General features: G+C 61.2%; 5 protein-coding genes across 5 annotated transcripts; 3 read left to right on the plus strand and 2 right to left on the minus strand.

The window, feature by feature from the left end:
- Positions 1 to 119: 119 nt before the first annotated feature.
- Positions 120 to 1,845, plus strand: DICSQDRAFT_179725 (uncharacterized protein; the record flags this gene model as incomplete). The annotated part of the gene is made up of 2 exons (XM_007364356.1): positions 120 to 1,440; positions 1,511 to 1,845. The coding sequence occupies 2 exons, from the start codon at positions 120 to 122 to the stop codon at positions 1,843 to 1,845; spliced, it is 1,656 nt and encodes a 551-aa protein (XP_007364418.1).
- An 851-nt stretch (positions 1,846 to 2,696) lies between these two features.
- On the plus strand, positions 2,697 to 6,912 carry DICSQDRAFT_83967 (uncharacterized protein; the record flags this gene model as incomplete). Its single annotated transcript, XM_007364357.1, has 7 exons — positions 2,697 to 2,715; positions 2,773 to 2,883; positions 2,956 to 3,038; positions 3,100 to 3,469; positions 3,536 to 4,084; positions 4,140 to 4,267; positions 4,328 to 6,912. 7 exons carry the CDS (start codon positions 2,697 to 2,699, stop codon positions 5,114 to 5,116), a joined length of 2,049 nt encoding a protein of 682 aa, XP_007364419.1. The 3' UTR covers positions 5,117 to 6,912.
- A 3,071-nt stretch (positions 6,913 to 9,983) lies between these two features.
- On the minus strand, positions 9,984 to 11,676 carry DICSQDRAFT_56371 (uncharacterized protein; the record flags this gene model as incomplete). Its single annotated transcript, XM_007364358.1, has 7 exons — positions 9,984 to 10,101; positions 10,161 to 10,677; positions 10,763 to 10,834; positions 10,890 to 10,969; positions 11,033 to 11,234; positions 11,305 to 11,471; positions 11,570 to 11,676. Coding segments are annotated over 7 exons (1,263 nt in total), but the record flags the coding sequence as incomplete, so codon positions are not given.
- A 3,274-nt stretch (positions 11,677 to 14,950) lies between these two features.
- Positions 14,951 to 15,722, minus strand: DICSQDRAFT_56782 (uncharacterized protein; the record flags this gene model as incomplete). The annotated part of the gene is made up of 2 exons (XM_007364359.1): positions 14,951 to 15,586; positions 15,642 to 15,722. The coding sequence occupies 2 exons, from the start codon at positions 15,720 to 15,722 to the stop codon at positions 14,951 to 14,953; spliced, it is 717 nt and encodes a 238-aa protein (XP_007364421.1).
- A 230-nt stretch (positions 15,723 to 15,952) lies between these two features.
- Positions 15,953 to 17,208, plus strand: DICSQDRAFT_135329 (uncharacterized protein). The gene is made up of 2 exons (XM_007364360.1): positions 15,953 to 16,242; positions 16,298 to 17,208. Exon 2 carries the CDS (start codon positions 16,319 to 16,321, stop codon positions 16,478 to 16,480), a length of 162 nt encoding a protein of 53 aa, XP_007364422.1. The 5' UTR covers positions 15,953 to 16,242; positions 16,298 to 16,318; the 3' UTR covers positions 16,481 to 17,208.
- The last annotated feature ends 562 nt before the right edge of the window (positions 17,209 to 17,770 follow it).

Raw genomic sequence — 17,770 nt, forward strand, 5'->3', positions numbered from 1 at the left:
TGGTGTACATAACGACGTCAGCGTTCGTCATTGGGATCAGGGGGAATCGGTGACTTGAGGCAACTCTGCTCTCGTCGTCATCCTCTCCCGAGCAGCTTCCTCCTCAGCAGGCGAACGTCATGGCCTCTCCAGTCCTTGCCAGCACCCCCCACAACAACAACAACAACATATCCTCCTCCTCCTCCTCCAACGACAATCTCGCCCAACACAACCCCGACCCCTCCTCTCCCCCCTCCCACCCCCGCGAACCACACCACGCCCAGCACCAACAGCGCCCGCCCCCAAATCCAAAGCGAAGCAACTTTGATCTCGAGCCCAATCCCTTCGAGCAGTCCTTCGCCCGTCCTACCAACGACTCCTCCCTCCGCACTCAGCAGAAGAGCCCTGACTCCCACAGCCGCTCCTCTCAATCTCACTCTTCCCACGATGACTCCCGCCCAGCCTCAAAAGCTCACGACCGCGACGACAGCGCAAAACCCACCCTACCTCCCATAGACGCCATCAGCTCTCCTTCCGACTCCTCCTATGCTTGGGGCTTCTCTTCCGCAGGTCTCTCTAACTCGCTTCGCTCGGGGCCCCTGTCCCCGGCCATGCTCGCTGGGCCTCAGCCGAACAGCCATAACGATGCCCCGCTCCCGAGCTTCGACCCGACCTCGTTCCGTACCGGCCTCACTCCTCGCACTGGTCTCACTCCCGGGACAGGCCTCACACCCATCATCGGCTCTGTATTCCCTCCCCCGTCGCCTGGCACCGCGGCGTGGCTCAACCTTATGAGTACGAATGGTGCGCCTTCCCTCTCTAACGTCGCGACAATCACCCCCAACACCCTCTCCGCTATAACCGGAGCCCTACCCACGAGCACACCTCATCACACCACGTCACCGACGAACCCCTCCCCCCTTTCCGTGTCACATACCGCTGGATACTCAGGTCAAACACGCGGGGACAATCAGCCCACCAACGGCTCTTACGTCACATCTGCTGCCGAGGCTGCGGCCTCCTCGACCAACGGCCTCTTTCTACTATCTCAAGCTCATCAAGAGCTCACCAAGCGAGAGCAGCAGGAGAAAGCCGCCGCAGCTAGCGCGCAGACGAACGGCAATGGTGTCCCCGCGGCGAACGGGAAACGGGGTACCAAGAGGAAGAGTACCTACGAGGGTTCACCAACTGCGGAGAGTCCCGAACTCGCGTCGCAGTCAGCAGCGGCAAAGGCTCCCTCGAAGCGGACACGCTCGAGCACTACCGCGAGCACGAGTACCAATGGACGTGGAAAGCGCGCGAGGTCGGAGGATAGTATGGGAGAAGAAGAAGAGGAGGAAGAAGATGAAGCCTCCATGCCGACTCCCACATCCAACGGCAAGAAGGGCGGTGGAAACCAGCACAAAAAGCCTGAGACCGAAGAGGAGAAGCGGAGAAATTTCCTCGAGCGAAATCGACAAGGTACATCTTCGATCCTGCAAATTTCGTATCACATCGTAGTTGCTCACACTTTTCTTCTCTTCACTCTCAGCTGCCCTCAAATGCCGGCAGCGGAAGAAGGCATGGCTTGCACAACTCCAGGCCAAAGTCGAGTACCTCACGAACGAGAACGAGCGGCTCACTTCTGCCCTTGTTGCTTCTCGAGAGGAGATCGCTCGTCTTTCGGCTCTTGTCGGTGCCGCGTCGGTCGGGCAGCCAGTTCCCCTCCCAGTGTCTGGTGCCGGCGCAAGCATGTCCGTCAATGCTGGAGTGGGCGTCGGGTCCGGTGTGAACGGTGCACCAGTCAGCGTGAACGTCAGTCTCCCACCACCCAGCAAGAGCGCGGTCGCGATGGTCGGCGGTGGAGGCAGGGGTTATGGCTATTAGGCTGTTCCGTTCCTCTCCTCCCTGTGTTACTACTCCGCTTCAGGCTGGCCTCCGTGCGAGGAGCCGACTGACATTGACGAGATATGGCACGTCGAGCTGTATTTAGGCGGCGTGGTGTGTGGCTGATCAGTGGTTGGCGACGTCGACGGTCCGCATACACGTCGGAGTATCCCTGTCGACGTCGCGTATACCGCGTCGTGCATCGTCAGTCGTTCCTCCCACGCGTGGCCGTTGTGCATTTACAGACTTGGACTCGGTCGCTCATCATCATCATTAGTTGTGACTTGCTAGCGGCGTAGGTTGTTTACATACATACTTGTCACCGCGGTCGTTGTACATGTTGTTGTACATCTTAGGGTGTGTCCCCAGCAGCGCTCGTCTTTGGTGTGCGAAGAGCTTCTACTGCCGTGCGCTCAAGGAAGGGAGCACAGGCGAAGAAAGATGTCGACGTTGGTGCTTATGGCGTTGCTTTGGCCAGGGCATGAGACGTCAACCCGAAGTACATTAATATCCATTTACGAGTACTCTGTAGCACGTGCATGATACAGTATGCTTCTTATATCGCCTTTGACAGGCTTTCATGATGGACATTAGACATTGACGTACGGTAAGATAGCGAAGGATCTCGCCTAGCCGCAGGAAAATGCCCAAAGGCTTGTTGCACCTTCGTTGTACATGACGCATATTCTCCGAAGACCTACGTTCGCCGATGCTGCGGACGTTCTGGCCTAGTATGGAAGAGCAGGCGCCCGACTTCTTCAGCGCTCCAACGTCTGCCATTTTGAGAAATCTGGGAAAAGTTGTGCGGCCCACGAGCGCACGCCTCAGCTTCTCTCCCTTGCACTGTAACCATGCCTCGGATACGCAAAAGTGAGCACGCACGTGTATATTTTTGCTGCTACGTGGGCTGAGAGATATGCGACGCAGAGACGAGCAAGCGGCAGTCGATCGCCAAGCGGGAGAGGGTAAAGAAGCAGGTCAAGGAGTCGAGGAAGAAGAAGACCAAGGAGGCCAAGAAGAACCCGCAGTGGAAGAGCAGTGCGTGTCTCTCTGGACGCTGGGTTAGATGTGTATACTGATGAGCGTGCGTACGTGCGTATGTGCGCGTAGAGCACAAGAAGGACCCTGGCATCCCGAACAACTTCCCGTACAAGGACCAGATCCTTGCCGAAGTTGCGGAGCAGCGTCGTTTGGTGCGTTCACTTTCTCTGGTTTTATGGCAGATGTCAGGCACTGACGGACAGGAGGGGCCAGGCTGCGGAGGAGAAGCAGAGGCGCAAGGACGAGAAGAAGGCCGCCAAGGCGCAGGCGGCAGACGGCTCGGACGCCGAGGACGATGAGGCTGCGTTCGACGGCGTCAAGGCCATCGCTGGCCGTCGTGCTCTGGAGGCAGAGGCGGAGGAGGGGGGCGATGCGGACGAGGAGATGGCGGAGGAGGGGGAGGGGGACGACGTCCCGGTGCTCATCAACCCGGACCTGCCGAACCTCAAGGTCGTGCTTGACGCCGCGGACGTGGTCGTCGAGGTCCTGGACGCGCGGGACCCGCTGGCGGCCAGGAGCGCGCATGTCGAGGAGGTCGCGAAGGATCTGGGGAAGAGGGTGCTGCTGGTGCTCAACAAAGTTGGTGCGTGCAATTCTTTCGAGAACGTATATATGGCCTGCAATTCATGATGCCGTTGTTTTATTGCAGACGCGTGCCCAAGAGAGGCCGTTGAGGCGTGGGCTACGACACTCAGGCGGGAACATCCTACTGTGCTGTTCAGGTCGTCCTCCGCGTGTCTGCCCGTATCGCCTGCGGATGCCGGGAGCGCGAGGGTGAAAGGGAAGGGCAAGGAGCGGGAGCGGGCAGACGACGCGTGGGGCTTGGACTCCCTCACCGCTCTGCTCCAGCAATGGGCAAAGGAGAAAGCCGGCGACGGACCGCTCACGCTTGCTGTGGTTGGCGTGACGAACGTCGGCAAGACCGCGTTCGTCAACTCGCTCTTGCGCAAGGCTGCGCTGCAGACGTACAAGCTCACGTCGTCCGCGACGGACTTCTCTCCTACGACTACGACACATCCCCAGGAAGTCAGCATCGACCTCGAGGATGGGGAGTCGCTTCGTGTCATCGACACTCCTGGGCTTCTGTGGCATCATGTGGAGGATTTGCCTGACGAGGAGGCGGCTCGGATACGTGCCCGCGACATTCTCCTACGGAACAGAGGTCATATCGAGAGGCTGAAGGATCCCTACGCAGTTAGTGAGTCCTCCCACGCTGTGCGACCGTAGGCTGTCTGTATTGACAACGATCTCAGTGTCGGAGCTTGTCTCCCGCTCCAGCAGGGAGGACCTCATGCTCCTGTATAACCTGCCCATCTTCGTCGAGGGAGACGCCAACGCGTTTCTCGCCAGCGTTGCTCGTGCAAATAACTACATCAAGAAGGTTCGTCGTGCCTCCTAAGCTCATCTCACCTCAAAGCTGAGACACTGTTCTGCTCAACAGAAGGGCAACCTTGACCTCGCGGGCGCAGCCCGCACAGTGCTCCGCGACTGGAGTCATGGCAAGTTCGCCCGCTACACCGTCCCTTCCGCTGCGCAATCGCCCGACTCTGCGCCACAAGCCGAGAAGTCCCTCGAGGACGCCTACGCCAAAGACGAGTCCGTCCTCTCCAAGCTCGCCACCCGCAAAGAGCTACGCAAGGCTGGCGGACTCGTCAAGCTCCGCGCTGGCGAGGTCGACACGCGCCGGGTCGTGCTTGACGCGGGATACTTCGTCTCGTCGTCGGACGACGGTATGGACGGCGACGAGGAGGACGGCGGCGCGGTCGACGACGCGGACGAGGTCGGGCTTGAAGGTGAGGAGAGCGACGAGGGTGACTACGTCAGCGACGAGGTAGAGGACAGCGACGAAGAGGACGATGAAGACGAAGAGGACGAGGACGAAGGTGTAGACGAGCTCGAGTCTCCGCCTCCCCGCGGCAAGCGGAAACGAATCCTGTCGAAGGCCCCCGCTCGTCCCGCCAAAAGGGTCGCGTTCGCGGTAGAGCCTAAAAACACAAAGCAGGCTCGATCTGCTGCCGGTGCGAAGGGTGCTGTCACTGCTGCCTCTAAGGCACAGTTGAAAGCGAGAAAGCCTAAGCTCGAACCCAAGGCTGCCAAAAAGGCCGTGAAGGCTGCTGCGACGAACGCCGCGCCTGCGAAGAAGGTTGCGAACGCTGCATCGTCCAAGAAGAGTGCCGCGTCGTCGCCAAAGGATGGCGAGGCTGCGTATGACTTCAAGCAGTTCTTTTAGGCCTTCCGTCTGTCACTCTGGAGTGGGACAGCATGTGCTCCGCGGTATATGATGTAGTTCTTCCGTTGTCATTATTCTTGCAATGTAAGAGCATGGTTCTGTCATCGGGTTGACTGTAGACACAAATTGAGGAGGCAGAATTGTACAACATCTTTGCTATCAGGTACTCGGGGATGCGTGAATGCGTATGAAGGTATCTATGAGAGGATGGCCCGGAAATTACAAATGTAGCAAAATACACAACGACCTGGATATAGGAGATTCTTTTGAAAAAGACAGTGATCAATTCTACGTAGTACGGGATACACAAGCACCGTCCCTATATCAATGAACGATCGAGCAGCAGAGTCCACCGCAGAGAACGCGAAGCGCACGATAAGAGAGGAAATAAAACTAACCGAACAGAGCACCGTACGCAGCCCAGCCAGAGGACCACGCCCAGCCTCGAACCGCCTCTCCCTCGAGGGCTACCCGACGATGCGGACAGCGCACGTCCCGCCGTCCGCCAACACGCCCAGCGGGCCGACGATCCCCCGCCTGAACACCTCCGCGGCCTTCTCGAACGGCACGACCTTGCCCGCCTCCTCCTCCTCGCCCTCCGCGTTCACGCACGGCGGCCGCAGCCACCCGCTCTCGGCCATGCGCACGACGGCGCCCAGCGAGTCGCGCACGTCCTCGCCCTCCATGTCCACGTCCGCCGCGACGCTCACCCACGCGTACCCGACGACGCGCTTCTCGCGCTTGTGCGCCCCGCGGGTGAGCACGGCGGGCGAGGGCTTGGCCGTCGTCGACGTCGAGCGGCGGAGCGAGCGGAGGCCGCCCCGGAGGTTGTCCTGCGCGGTCGGGATCGGGCGGTGGGGCGTGTCGCCGACGAGGGTCGTGAACTGCGCGTGGGTGATGACGCTCTTGCTCTTGCTCTTGCTCCGGGAGAGCTTCGCGGACTGCTCTACGTTAGACTTCATCGCCGCGGGGTCCGCGCCCAGGTCGACGTCGAGCGAGGCGTTGCGCGAGTCCCCGCGCCCAAGGGAGAGCGACGAGCGCGAGGCGGCGGCGGTCCAGTCCATCGTGAGCAGCTTCTGCGACGACTCCCAGACAGCGACGCCGCCGACGGTGTCGAGGACCATGTCGAACGACTGGCCGTCCTCCGCGAGCTGCCGGAGGACGTCGAGCGGCTCCCCGACGAAGATGTCCTCGACGCCCCACGCGCGCAGGCGCGCCTCCGTCCGCTGCTGCTTGCTCAGCCTCGGCTTCTGGCCCTCCTTGCCCTTGCCCTTGTCCGCCGCTTTTGACGGCGACGTGCGGACGACGTCGAGCGAGAGCTTGCGCCCGTTCCCGTTCCCATTTCCGTTCTGCGCTGGCGCCTCCGGCAGCGGCTCGTCGTCGAGCATCGCGGACTCGGGGATCTGCACCGCGATGCGGACGCCGCGCTGGCCGAGCATCTGCGCCGCGAGCGCGCCCGCTCCGTCGTGCCCTTGCAGGATCAACGCGCGCTTGTCCGACCTGCTCGACGGATCGGCGGACTTGCTGTGCAGCGCCGGGGCGAGGACGTCCGCAAACGTGCGGATAGCGCGGTGCGCCGGGACCCCGCACAGCGGGAGCAGCGCGAGCTCCTCGACGGTCAGCGCAGGGGGCGCGAGGGGCGAGGGCGCGTACGCCTGCCCGTCGACGGGCAGCGAGGTGCTCCGGAGGTGCCGGCGGCGTGGCGGGGGGAAGAGCGCAGGCGTGCGCGGGCGGGGTTGCGGCGCGCGGCACACACGATGTCGCTCGACGAGGATGAACTCTGCGAGCGCGCCGCACTGCGGGTGCAAAAATGAACGGGGTCAGTTCCATGTCGTCGATCCCTCCACGATCCATCCGCGTTCATACTCGGGGCGAGCGCCACGGTCTGGGGATATATACAGCGAGTAACGTACCTTCTTCACGTCCAGCAGCCCCACCACCCACTCGCCCCTCTTGCACACCTCCTCCCTGACCGCCCAGCCGCACTCTATGACCTTCCCCGCGAAGCTCCTCCCGGGGATGAACCCCGCCTTGCCGCCCCCGATGCCCTTTCCCCCTCCAGACAGACCGCCCCCGTGACCGTTCATGCCCGCCTTGTCGTGCACGATGAGCGAGTCGAGGGTGTCCAGCCCAACCGCATGGACCTGCACAAGCACGTGCGACTCGGGCACGAACGACGGCGGCGCGACATGGGCCGTGAACGCCACGGGGAGTGGCAGCCCCCCTCGCAAGTGCGCGGGGGTCGCGCTCTCGCGCTTCTTGCCCTTGAGGTTGAACGAGAACGAGCGGGGGAGGGAGAAAGAGAGCGTCGCGCGGCGTTTGAAGGAGGACGGGGAGCTCGTCGTCGAGATGGAGATGGGGGAGCCGTGGGAGACCGTGGAGGCGACCCCGCGGATGACCTCGATCGTGGCCATGCTGGACTGGGCGACGCCCGCGCGGACGAGGTCGACGTGGCCTTCTGTGGCTGCCTTGCCTTTGGCGTTCGAGTAGCCGGCGTGGGGAAGGGTAAGGCCCGTGTATCCGTTCACCGACGAGGTTCCCGCGGTCGATGGGACGGGATTCGGCATGGGATGGGTGGGCAAATCCGCAATAGCCGAGCCATTGGGACGAAAGAGAGACGACGTCGTCGAATACGTGCGTCGCTGCCCTCGGGCATACTTCTCCAACCGCACGTCCGGAGTGCTCTCCGAATGCGTGGACTCCGAGGGCGTGTTCTCCTCCTGCGGCTCCGCGGTCAGCGGCAGCGTCGTCACCTTCGCCAACGGGGAAGACGGTATAGAGTGCGGGGGTGTCTCGGGGATGGGCGTAGTCGAGCGGCTCGGCTCCGAGCTCGTGACGTCCGTGCTGCCCCCCTCGCTCTCGTCCTCCTCCCAGAGCGCAGACATCCGCCCGCGCGAGTTGCGCGAGCGTTTGCTCCTCCTGTCCCCCTTCCCGCGCGGGTTTCCGGGCGTCCTCACGCGGCCGGGGAGGTCGTTCTCCAGTGTCTGGAGCGGGAAGTCCGGGGGCAGCGCACGCTCGCGTCGGCGGCCCTCCGCCGCCGCGGGCATCTTGGGCGGCGCGAGCCACCGGACGTCCTCCGCCCAGTCCTCGTCCGTGTACGTCAGCTTGCCGCCGTCTGCGCGGGCCTGTCGGTTTTGCTGCTGCTGCTGGGTCGGCTGTTGTCTCCGGATGGTGCTTGCGCCCGAGCGAGCGGACGTGGACGAGCCGGCGGATTTTGCTCCAGCGGAGAGCGTGCGTGGGCGCGAGCTGGACTCGAAATAGTCTGTGGTCTGCCGTGCACCGCGCTCTGAGCCGACTGAGGTGGCAAGCAGAGTGCTCGGTGTCTGCGAAGGTTCGGAGAAGAGTGACGGCGAGGCGTCGTCTGCGACACTTGCGGATGATGCTACAGACGACAAGGATGAGCCTGACGGGGTTCTCGATACCGGGGGAGTGTCGTCATCGTGAGAGTTAGGCGCGGGAACGGTGTTGGATTTGGAGTGCAGCGGGAGGAGAGCGGACGCAAGTGCCTGAGGCTCGAGCATGACGGACGCTTTGGACACGCGGGCAGAGGAGGCGAGGGAGGTGCGGGGGGTGTAGAATATGTCTGTCCTATCGTCGCCGTCGTCGTCGCTGCTCTCCTCTATATCTCCATCGTTTCCCTTGCTGGAGGGGTTCCTGCTGCTGGACTGGGAGCGATAGGAAGGGGTGTTTAGGGAAGATATGCGGGTGTGGGAGCCGTCGTCGCCGGCAGGCTTGAATGACACGAAGGAAGATGATGATGCGATAGAGTGGATCGGAGTGCGCTTGCGCTGGTTCCCCGTGGTACGCTGATAAGCCCATGCGGCCAAATATAACCGAGGACGCGAGCAGCGTACTCACCTGCGATGTCCGCCGGGACTGAGGCTGGGAGAGCTCGGTATTGGAGCCATTGGTCAAGGTGCGGGACTGGGACGAGGGCCGCTGGGAGGAGCGGTCGAGGGTGGTGGCCGATGAGTGATAGGTCTCTGTGTCGGAGTTGCCAGGGGTGGACGTGTCAAGGCCGGAATCTTCGAACTGGCCGGGGATGGCTCTCGCGGTGGCGTGTGCGAGGCGGAAGAGCTCTCTGCGTTCGGAGTAGTAGTCGCGCTCGGCGGGATGGTGGTAGGTCTGGGAGGGTCTGTTGAGAATAGACTGGATGAGAGTGGGCTTGGGCATGGTCGTCGTGGGTGTAGACCGGGGAGTCGTCGAGCTCGCATATAGGCGGCCAGCGGAGGAGGGACTAGGCCGTGTCTGAGAGCGAGCACGCTGCCGTGTGTCCATCCCGTGCCGTGTGCCCCGAGGCTGCTCCGCGTCCGTCTGGCTGACCGTTGTCTGCCGCCCGTGCACCGCTCTTGCTCCGGATATGGCAGCCATGACCGTTGCCGTTGTGATCAGTGGCGATCTCGCCTGCTCGCTCGTCGTCGACGCTCGGTGCCACCGACGTCAGTGATCGGCCGTGTCTGCAGCGTACTACTCACACCTCGGCAGCTGCAGGTCGGAAGGAGGGAAGCAGGCAGAAGCGGCGGCGGGGAAACAGGAGTCGGATGCTCGTCTGCTCGCTGGCTTATATTCTTCTCAACGTCCAGGCATCTGGGAGAATCGAAGCACACCCCCGCCCAAACTGGGCCGCATGCAGCGCGTGTCGGGGAATCGTCCTCCCTTCCCAGCGAATCAGACGTCATCCTGCCCCGCTGCGTGTCTCCAGAGTTTAGCCTCTGCCACCACCGATCGTCGCGCGGCATGCCATGTGGCCTCTATCTTGTGTCGATATATCGCCAAGGAGGGCTACCGCTACACGTCTACGAGAGAATACAGCGTAGGTTTGCCGTAAGCCCCAGAGTTCAGATATTCACGCAGACTCTACCCCGCATTAGAACGGGTAGTCCGCCTTCCTGTCTTCCTCACCGACGATCCCCTTCGCTACTTGCTCAGCGTGGCACTGGTCCAGGTACGGCAAGATACCCTCGTACGCCCCGCGAGCCTTGTACCTGCACAGCCCGTCCGTTCAGCACTCGTCGAGCTCGAATAGCGTCAATCGTCTACCCACCGCGCAACGTCCTCAGGCCAGCTCCGGATCGCACTCGCAGCCCGCCCAGGCACCCCAGGCTCGCTCGCAAGCTCGTCCAGCCGCGTCTGGTACACCCGGATCGTGAACACGATCGCCCCTGTGCGCGGCAGCCGCCGCAACGTCTGCCGCTCCGTCCTCAGCCGCAGCGTCGCAGGCGTCACCGCGCACCCCACCGTCGCCAGCTTGAACATCGACCCCGTCTCCCCGTGCGCCTGCGCCTGCGTCTCGCGGGATCCTGAGTCTGGTTGGGCGTCGCCGCACTGGTCGCTGATGTGCCTCGCGCGCTCGTACTCCGCGTTCTCCTCGTCCCCGTTCATCGTCACCGCCCACGCGAGCTCGTCCGGGTCGACGTCGAGTAGCGACCCGGGCGCGGGCGGCGGCCGGCGCATCGACGGCTCGGCGACGAGCTGGAAGCTGTAGTTGTTGCGCACCACGGGCCTGTCGAGCGGCATCCGGCGGAAGAAGCGGTCCATGCTCATCTGGAGCTTGCTCTTGTCTGACATGTGTGGGATGGGTGAGTGGGGGGCTCGGCCAGGGGAGGGCGCCGCGGTCTGGCTGCTGAGCTAGCTGGTGCTACTCACATTGGGGGACGTTGCCGGAGATATGGATGTCTTCGAGGGGCATGCCGATCTTGTCTGAGAGCCTCCACGAGCCTGTAACGGCGTTTGGTCAGAGAAGACTGTCTTTGAGCGGATCGTCAGGACTCACCCGCGATAACTACGGCCCCAGCTTGAAGGTAGTAGCGTCCATCCGAGCCTTCTACCATGATCGTAAAGTCCTCCTGGATTCTACGTGCATGCGACCGCGCTGTCAGAAGGTAACGCAACTGCCGAGCCATCAACAGAACCCACAGTGAACGTGCAACCTTCAGCGGCTCCTCCTTCTCCAAGTCATACGTCTCCTGGAAGGGTACGATGGTGATCGTCCTGATCCTGCCCTCGCCATACCACCCGTTCTCGTCCTCCCGCTGCGACACCGGATGCCGCGCAACGCGATACACGTCCGGATGCCTGCGTGAGAGGTACTCCGCGAGCTCGTACATGCACTCTTCCGCTGCGTCCGTGGCAAACCCTCTCCAGTCAGAACAGTTGTTGACTACTTGGGGAACGCAGAGACAGCTCACCCGCCGCGTGCCCCGACTCGACGACCCCCGGCTGCGCGGGGTGCACCCGCACGAGGCGGTCCCCGAGCGTCCGGATGCGGTACTCGCACACGCGGTGCGTCTGCGCGAACTCGTCGTCCAGCTCGATCCACTCGTCCCAGGGCATGCTCTTGATGCCCATGGTCACGCTGTCGCGCGCGCGCGTAGCGAGGAATGGCTTCAGCGCCGCGTCCCGCGGTACGCCCCATGACAGGGCAGAGAGGAAGAGAGTCGAGGGCATGCTCACTGGTAGTCGCCCCACTTGAACGGGCGGTAGGGGATCGGCTTGAGCGCGCTGAAGTGCGCCGGGCTCGGCTCGACGCGCGGGTAGTCGAACTTTACGGGGAGCCATTCTGGACCAACGAAAACAAAAAGAGAAACAGACCGATGTCAGCGGAGGTTTGCGGCTGCGGTAGGTGCATATGCGCCCCGTACAACACAGACGTGGGCATACGCATTGATGAATGGGCCCAAGGACACCCAACGTCGAAGGTGCAATGAGGGGAACAACATACCTCCTGGCGCGCGGTCCTTCGCGCTCGCGTACCGTGCCTTCTCGCTGGGGAGCTCAGCAGGGAGGGACGAGCTCCGTGCTCGCGCTGCCTCGTGCCGTGCCCAAATTCTGTATGCCGCGTAGACGAGCACGGATATGAATAGACCCACGAGCAATGGCAGGTCTTCCACCAGGCTGGTGTACGAGATGATCTGCAGATGATCCATGATGTAGCGGTGCCTGTGCCGCACGAGGAGGTCTATTCGAGTCGCGCAAGATGGTGCGAGAGGTCGGTCACAGCTGGAGGAGCGAGATTAACGGCGAGCAGCGATCGATAGAGGCACCCACTCCTATCCAGGCAAGCGCGACCTCGAGGCGTGCCCGGCCACAACGTGTGAGCGCGAGGACGGAGATTGGGTTGCGCGGCTAGGACAGATGGTCTCCGCGTAGCAGACGATCGTCCCAAGGGAGAGCACGAGACGTGACGCGCTGCAGGGGATATGAACTCAGAAGGCAAGCGGTATAGCGAGCGAGAGCTGCGCGCAGCTCGCGCACCCACGCCCGCTCTGCATCTATATAGCACCCACCAGGCACCGCGGTCGAGAACGGGAGCAAGGAGCTCCGCCGTCCTCAGCCACACGTTGTGCTGGTCGAGTCATCGCTGAGAACGTGCCCAGCGAGATGGCTGAGAGTACGCGATATCACCCCGCGTTCTGGGAGCGCGACAAGATCCCAACGAATGCGGGGATATGAAGGCTATGTGCCTCAGGCTGCCCTGGCTCTGATGCAGCGGTTTCTATTGCTACCTCATCGGTGGAAGGCCTGCGGGCAAACCCTATACATACTGTACAGCTGCGCATGTGTCTGGAGCCGCAAGGACGAGGAATCGCGGCTGTCGGGCACCATGGAGTGGCAATATTCCGGATCTTCGCTAGGATCCGTGCTCGACACGCTCATGGAGAGGGCCGTGGACGAGTACGTACTGTATCTGTGGCCTTGTACTGTCACAGCCAAGCCTCACATGCGGATAGAGCGTGGCCCGACCACGCTCAAAATAGTGCGCAAAGTCCTCGTGCAGCCTTCCTTCGTGGAAGTCCACTACAGAATTCCCTTCAGCGTCCTCCTTTGAGTTCGAGCTCAAGCGCTGGGAGACGCACCTGAGTGAGTCGCCGCGGATATATCGATGACCAGCGGGCACCTTACATACAACGGAGCGCGGGCGAGCGGAACGTGAACAAGTCACCGCGCTCCGAGTCCAACTCTCGCGAAAACAGAATCCGAAAGCGGGCGAGAACGGGACCGCATCGCGGCCACGTTTATGCGCCTGCCGCGCTGTCGATCGCGGACGTTTGTGGCGCTCCGTTTTGCGAACGTTGCGTTGTCAACCTGTGGGCCTCCGCACCGCTGTTCCGAGCACTTGATGTAGAGTTCGCGAATGAAGCCGTGGAGTCGTTTGCAGCGGTCCGGGTTGAGATGCTGGAACAAAAATATGCGAACCGGACGGTTCGTATCGCCGCTGCGCAAGTAGTTCCGAGCGCTGGTGCGGTCTGAGTGTACTAGCGGCGCCGAATACCGGAAAACTTCGGGACGCCTATACAGCGAGAAGAGTACAGGATGATAGGTAGCAGAAACCGAGTGCCCGACCGTCCTGGAAGACGAGCGGCAGGAAGCAGAAGCGTCCCCAGACGGCAGTTACAGTGGCTCTCGCGGCTTGCCCGTCCCGAACTACCGACGTTGTCCGCACTACCGTCGCGCCCGAATATATGTACTTATGCCTTCGAGCTGCGAGGAGCACCGAGCACCGAGTGATGAGGCTTTTTGCCGCCAACAGGACTCGGACACCTCGGATCCCGCTCGTCCGGATATCAAAGGTGCAATGGGATCCGGGGGAACGGGTGTCCTATTTGGTGCCGGCCTATACTGTGAAGGAGCAAATGAAACGTCTTCCATACCTATACCCACTTCGCCGAACTTGGGTTGCATTGTGCGTATCGGCCAAAGCATCACGCAAGCGCCCCCAGCTGGTCATATGAGCTAACTATCGAGCTGCAAGGGCCAGAGCTGCCAGTCCCGACCCCACGGCGCAAGTCAATCTGAACTTGCACGGACAAGTGCGTTTAGACGCTGCTGGTAAAATATGTGCATTTCCACGAAGGCCGCTAGCTGTATGCTGTAGCACTGAAGATGCCATGACAATGATGATTCGTGATGCTCGATGCCCCTGGTGAAAGGAAGATGCGGTGCTTTATTGTAGGCGGCACCTCTGTGGCAAGACGTCGTGAGAGTGGTGTGGGATGTGTGGGAAGCGCCATTGAATGTTTCTCGGAGCATGTATACGATGTATAGGTATGCGTGTGATGATGATGGGAGTCCAACCCGGCGTAATGCAGAGCGCAGCGAGATCGGAGGGAGCACGAACGGCGTGGACGTTTACTAGGCAAGTACATTCGTACAGTAACTTTGAGTGATGTCAAAGTCAACAAGCACAATGGACGTTACAATCCAGAGACCGAACAAAGACACTCTTTAGGGCCAAGATCAAATGCAGCAAGAGATATGTACGTAGCGCGATGTCTCAGGTATGCTGGGGGACGTCTGGGGCAGATGATGAAGACAACGAGGCCAGGATGCGAGGTCCGAGCGGTTTCTAGTATGAGAAGCACGACACAAGCAGCGCGCGAGATAGTCAGGTGGCTAGCACTGTCTCGACGTTGAGATGCGAAGGTGCTGCATCTGTCCTTTTTGACCGACCGGCGAGCGTCCCGACCCTGAAATAGCATGCTGCCGGGATCTGCCATAGCCGCCGGAACTGGCCTCGCAATCAACGCCTTGCCCCGGTTGCTGGCCATCTCTGCCCCGGACTTCCTTCGCCCGCGTCCAAGCTTTGTGGAGCAACCCCGCGCTGTCGAGGAGCGACACCACGGGGTGACCGAGTTAGTGACGTGCAGTTGGGGGAGTGTCGGCGGAATGGGAGACCGGTGGGTGCATATCGAGCGCCGTTGTGCTGGTAGTGTGATGTTGCGAAGTCGATAATTAAGTATGATACACTGATAATACACCGGTGAAACGATGAGAGGTGGGCGTTGGTTCTGTGATATGCATGGTGGAACGGATGGTGGCGTGGGGGCAGCGCGCTCATGAAGAGAACGCTGCCGCAGTAGCCGCGAACATGTTGTGATGCGGCTGGTGGTCGGGTGCCACGGACTGGTATCCGTGGCCGAAGGAGCTGTACGACATGTGGTGTTTGAGGAAGGGCGAGTGGGCGGACGGACGGCCCGCTTGCGCGAACACCGACGACGATGGCGCGTGGCTGTGCGCATTCTGCAGCGAAGCGAGGTAGAAGGGGTCGGTGGTGGTGAAAAGGGAGGTGTTGGGAGAGGGGAGCTCGTGGTGGGAGTGGTCGAGGGGTATCATGTGCACCGAGAGGCTCGTTTTGCGGGGGCGATGTGCGGGGGAGTGCGACACACCTGACACTGACGACTGTGGCGTACGGGAGAAAGGCGCTGAGGAGGTCGACGGAGATGCGGGGGAAGCGAGGAGGAGGTCCTCGACCATGCGCTCATCCTCGTCCATGTCGTCCGACTCTGGGGTCTCGTCGATGGAGCACCTCATCTTGGTGCTGGAGACGCTGTTGTGCCTCATACATGCGGCCTCGGAGGGGTCCAAAGAGATGCTCGCAGATGGCGTACGCATGACTGGTGAGTTCAGTGGACCGCTTCGGGAGGCGTTATGGGCCATTTGTTGGGAGAGGAGGGCCTGCTGGAGTTGCGCCTGGTTTGCCTTTGTCAATGACATCCGTGGACGTCTGTGGCGGACGGGCACGCACCTGGAGAGCAGCGAGCTCCATTGCTTCCTGGCCGATATGGTTCGCGTTAAGGGAGGCAACGAGGTCGTCGACGGAGCTCATGATGTGGGGCAGGCAAGGGACGTTGGAGGATAGATGGTAGATCGCTATGTGGGGGACAGGGGGCAATGCAAGATAAGTCTGCGAGGAGGGAAGGAGCTCAAATACTGCAGCAGATCTCAGCGAGATCTCAGTCACGGACCGGTCCGGTTACCATATACGGGGTGATCGTTCCGAGCTTAGGCGAGAAGCAGGCGTCTAAACCATCTCCCCCGCACCGCCGGTTTCGCTTCCTTTTCCCCGCCACTCGTCCATCCGCCCGGCCTTGCGTCTTGTGCTTGCGCCTTCTGGTTCCTCCTTCCGTCCGCATGCAGTCCGCCCCGTCTGCCAACGCCGCCAACACGCACAGCACCTCGGTAGCTCGTTTGGGTGCCGGGACTCGTGCAGATCGCGTCCTGCTCGAATCAAGCGATCGTTGTCTCACGTTGGCGCAGCGTTTCCCCGAAGTTACACGGCTTGTCCCACCTCTCGGGCATCATCTGTATCATTCCTGTAGCTAGACGTGGCGCAGGATAAGGATAAGGTACGAGCAACGGTCGGCGTACGTGGTCCACGCTCACTTACCTTCCTCGGCATAGTCCTCGAATCTTCCCGTCCAAATGATGGTGATCTTCCGTCCAATTCCTGCTCCCGGTCGGACTGCGCTTTGCCTTCTCCTTCCCATCCCGTTAGACCTCCGAGTCCGCGACCCCAATGACGAGGATCTGCGTCCTCCTTTCTGGCCCCCGCGCTCGTCAGAAGGCGCACGAGACGAGTGCTAATCCTTCATGAGGGTCTCCCTCGAGGCGAGACCGGTCTGTATCAGACGAGCGGTTTGCCACATGTGATAACGTTTCTGGTAACTGATGTGCTTCCGGACTGCTTCCAGAAGGCCGCCACGCCACCCGGATAGGTGGACAGGTATCGCAGAACGTCGCCTGCCGTCGCTGCTTGCACCGGTCCAAGCTCAGTCCGTCTCTCTTCCCCTCAGCGGAGCTCCGTGCTTTGTGTTTGGTGACACGACTGCGGACGCCACGCCAGTAACGGACAACGACGACGTCTCATAGCCTCATGCTGTCCTGGACACGGTACCCACGCCTTGTCGTCGGACGCGTAGCTCACTTGCTGGATCTTACGACGCTGCCGGCGGAGTCTGCGTGTTGCCCCTGCAGCCGCGACTAGTCTCCACCAGGCCGGGCGCACAGTGCCTACAACAAGCTCTTCGCTCTACTAGGGTCCCTTGTACCCCTTGTTGCAACCCGATGCTCATATGAAAGTCTACTGCCTCCGCCATCGGGATAGGGGCCTTCCTTCGATCATCCGAGGTGCTTCTCGCCCCGGCCCGTGGCGGGCCGCGTGCTCCCGTCTCCATGAACGTCGCGTTTGTGTGTTCTGTACTGGGCCGCGGCACGCCTATAGAGCGGCCTGACTCTTGCAGCCCCGTCTAGGCCTCCAGCGATGCTCCCGGAAGGGTCCCTGTGGAACTTGAATTGCTGCGATTATATGCCCGGCGCATCGCTGTCCACGCCCTTGCGGTTCCTCGGGCTTCTTATCACCGTCTGTTCGGTAGTTTCTCAAGGTCAATGAAGTGCTCCGCGAGCACCGCGTGAAGCGCCAGATTACGGAGGTTGGGGAACAAGGAGAGGATGAGCGCATTACCGCCACATTCCCAGCATGTTCCCATCACATTCCGCCGGACCTGGGAATATCATGGTATTAACTGCATTACGCACACATTGCGACCATGTTCCATCCTATGTTCCCAGCACATTCCCAGTCGTGGAGAATCTGGAGCGTATCAGGATCTGCGGGTTTAATATATCATGATATATTTAATATTAATCAACATATTAGCGCGTTATCAGTCCGGACGTCCCGCGTGCTCGCGACCCCATTGGGGAGCTCATGCACGACGATCCATCAGCGGGGTCAACATTGATTGAAGCCAGTGATACAAACGGAGACATGTATTGAGCATGGAGTACAAATCAGGTAGATACATGGGATGGTGGAAGCTCGCGCGCGGGTCATATAACACCTGCTATGGCACTTGCTGAGGTAGGCAAGGAGCT

This window comes from Dichomitus squalens (assembly GCF_000275845.1).
Source record: "Dichomitus squalens LYAD-421 SS1 unplaced genomic scaffold DICSQscaffold_8, whole genome shotgun sequence".
NCBI classification, from domain to species: Eukaryota; Fungi; Basidiomycota; class Agaricomycetes; order Polyporales; family Polyporaceae; genus Dichomitus; species Dichomitus squalens.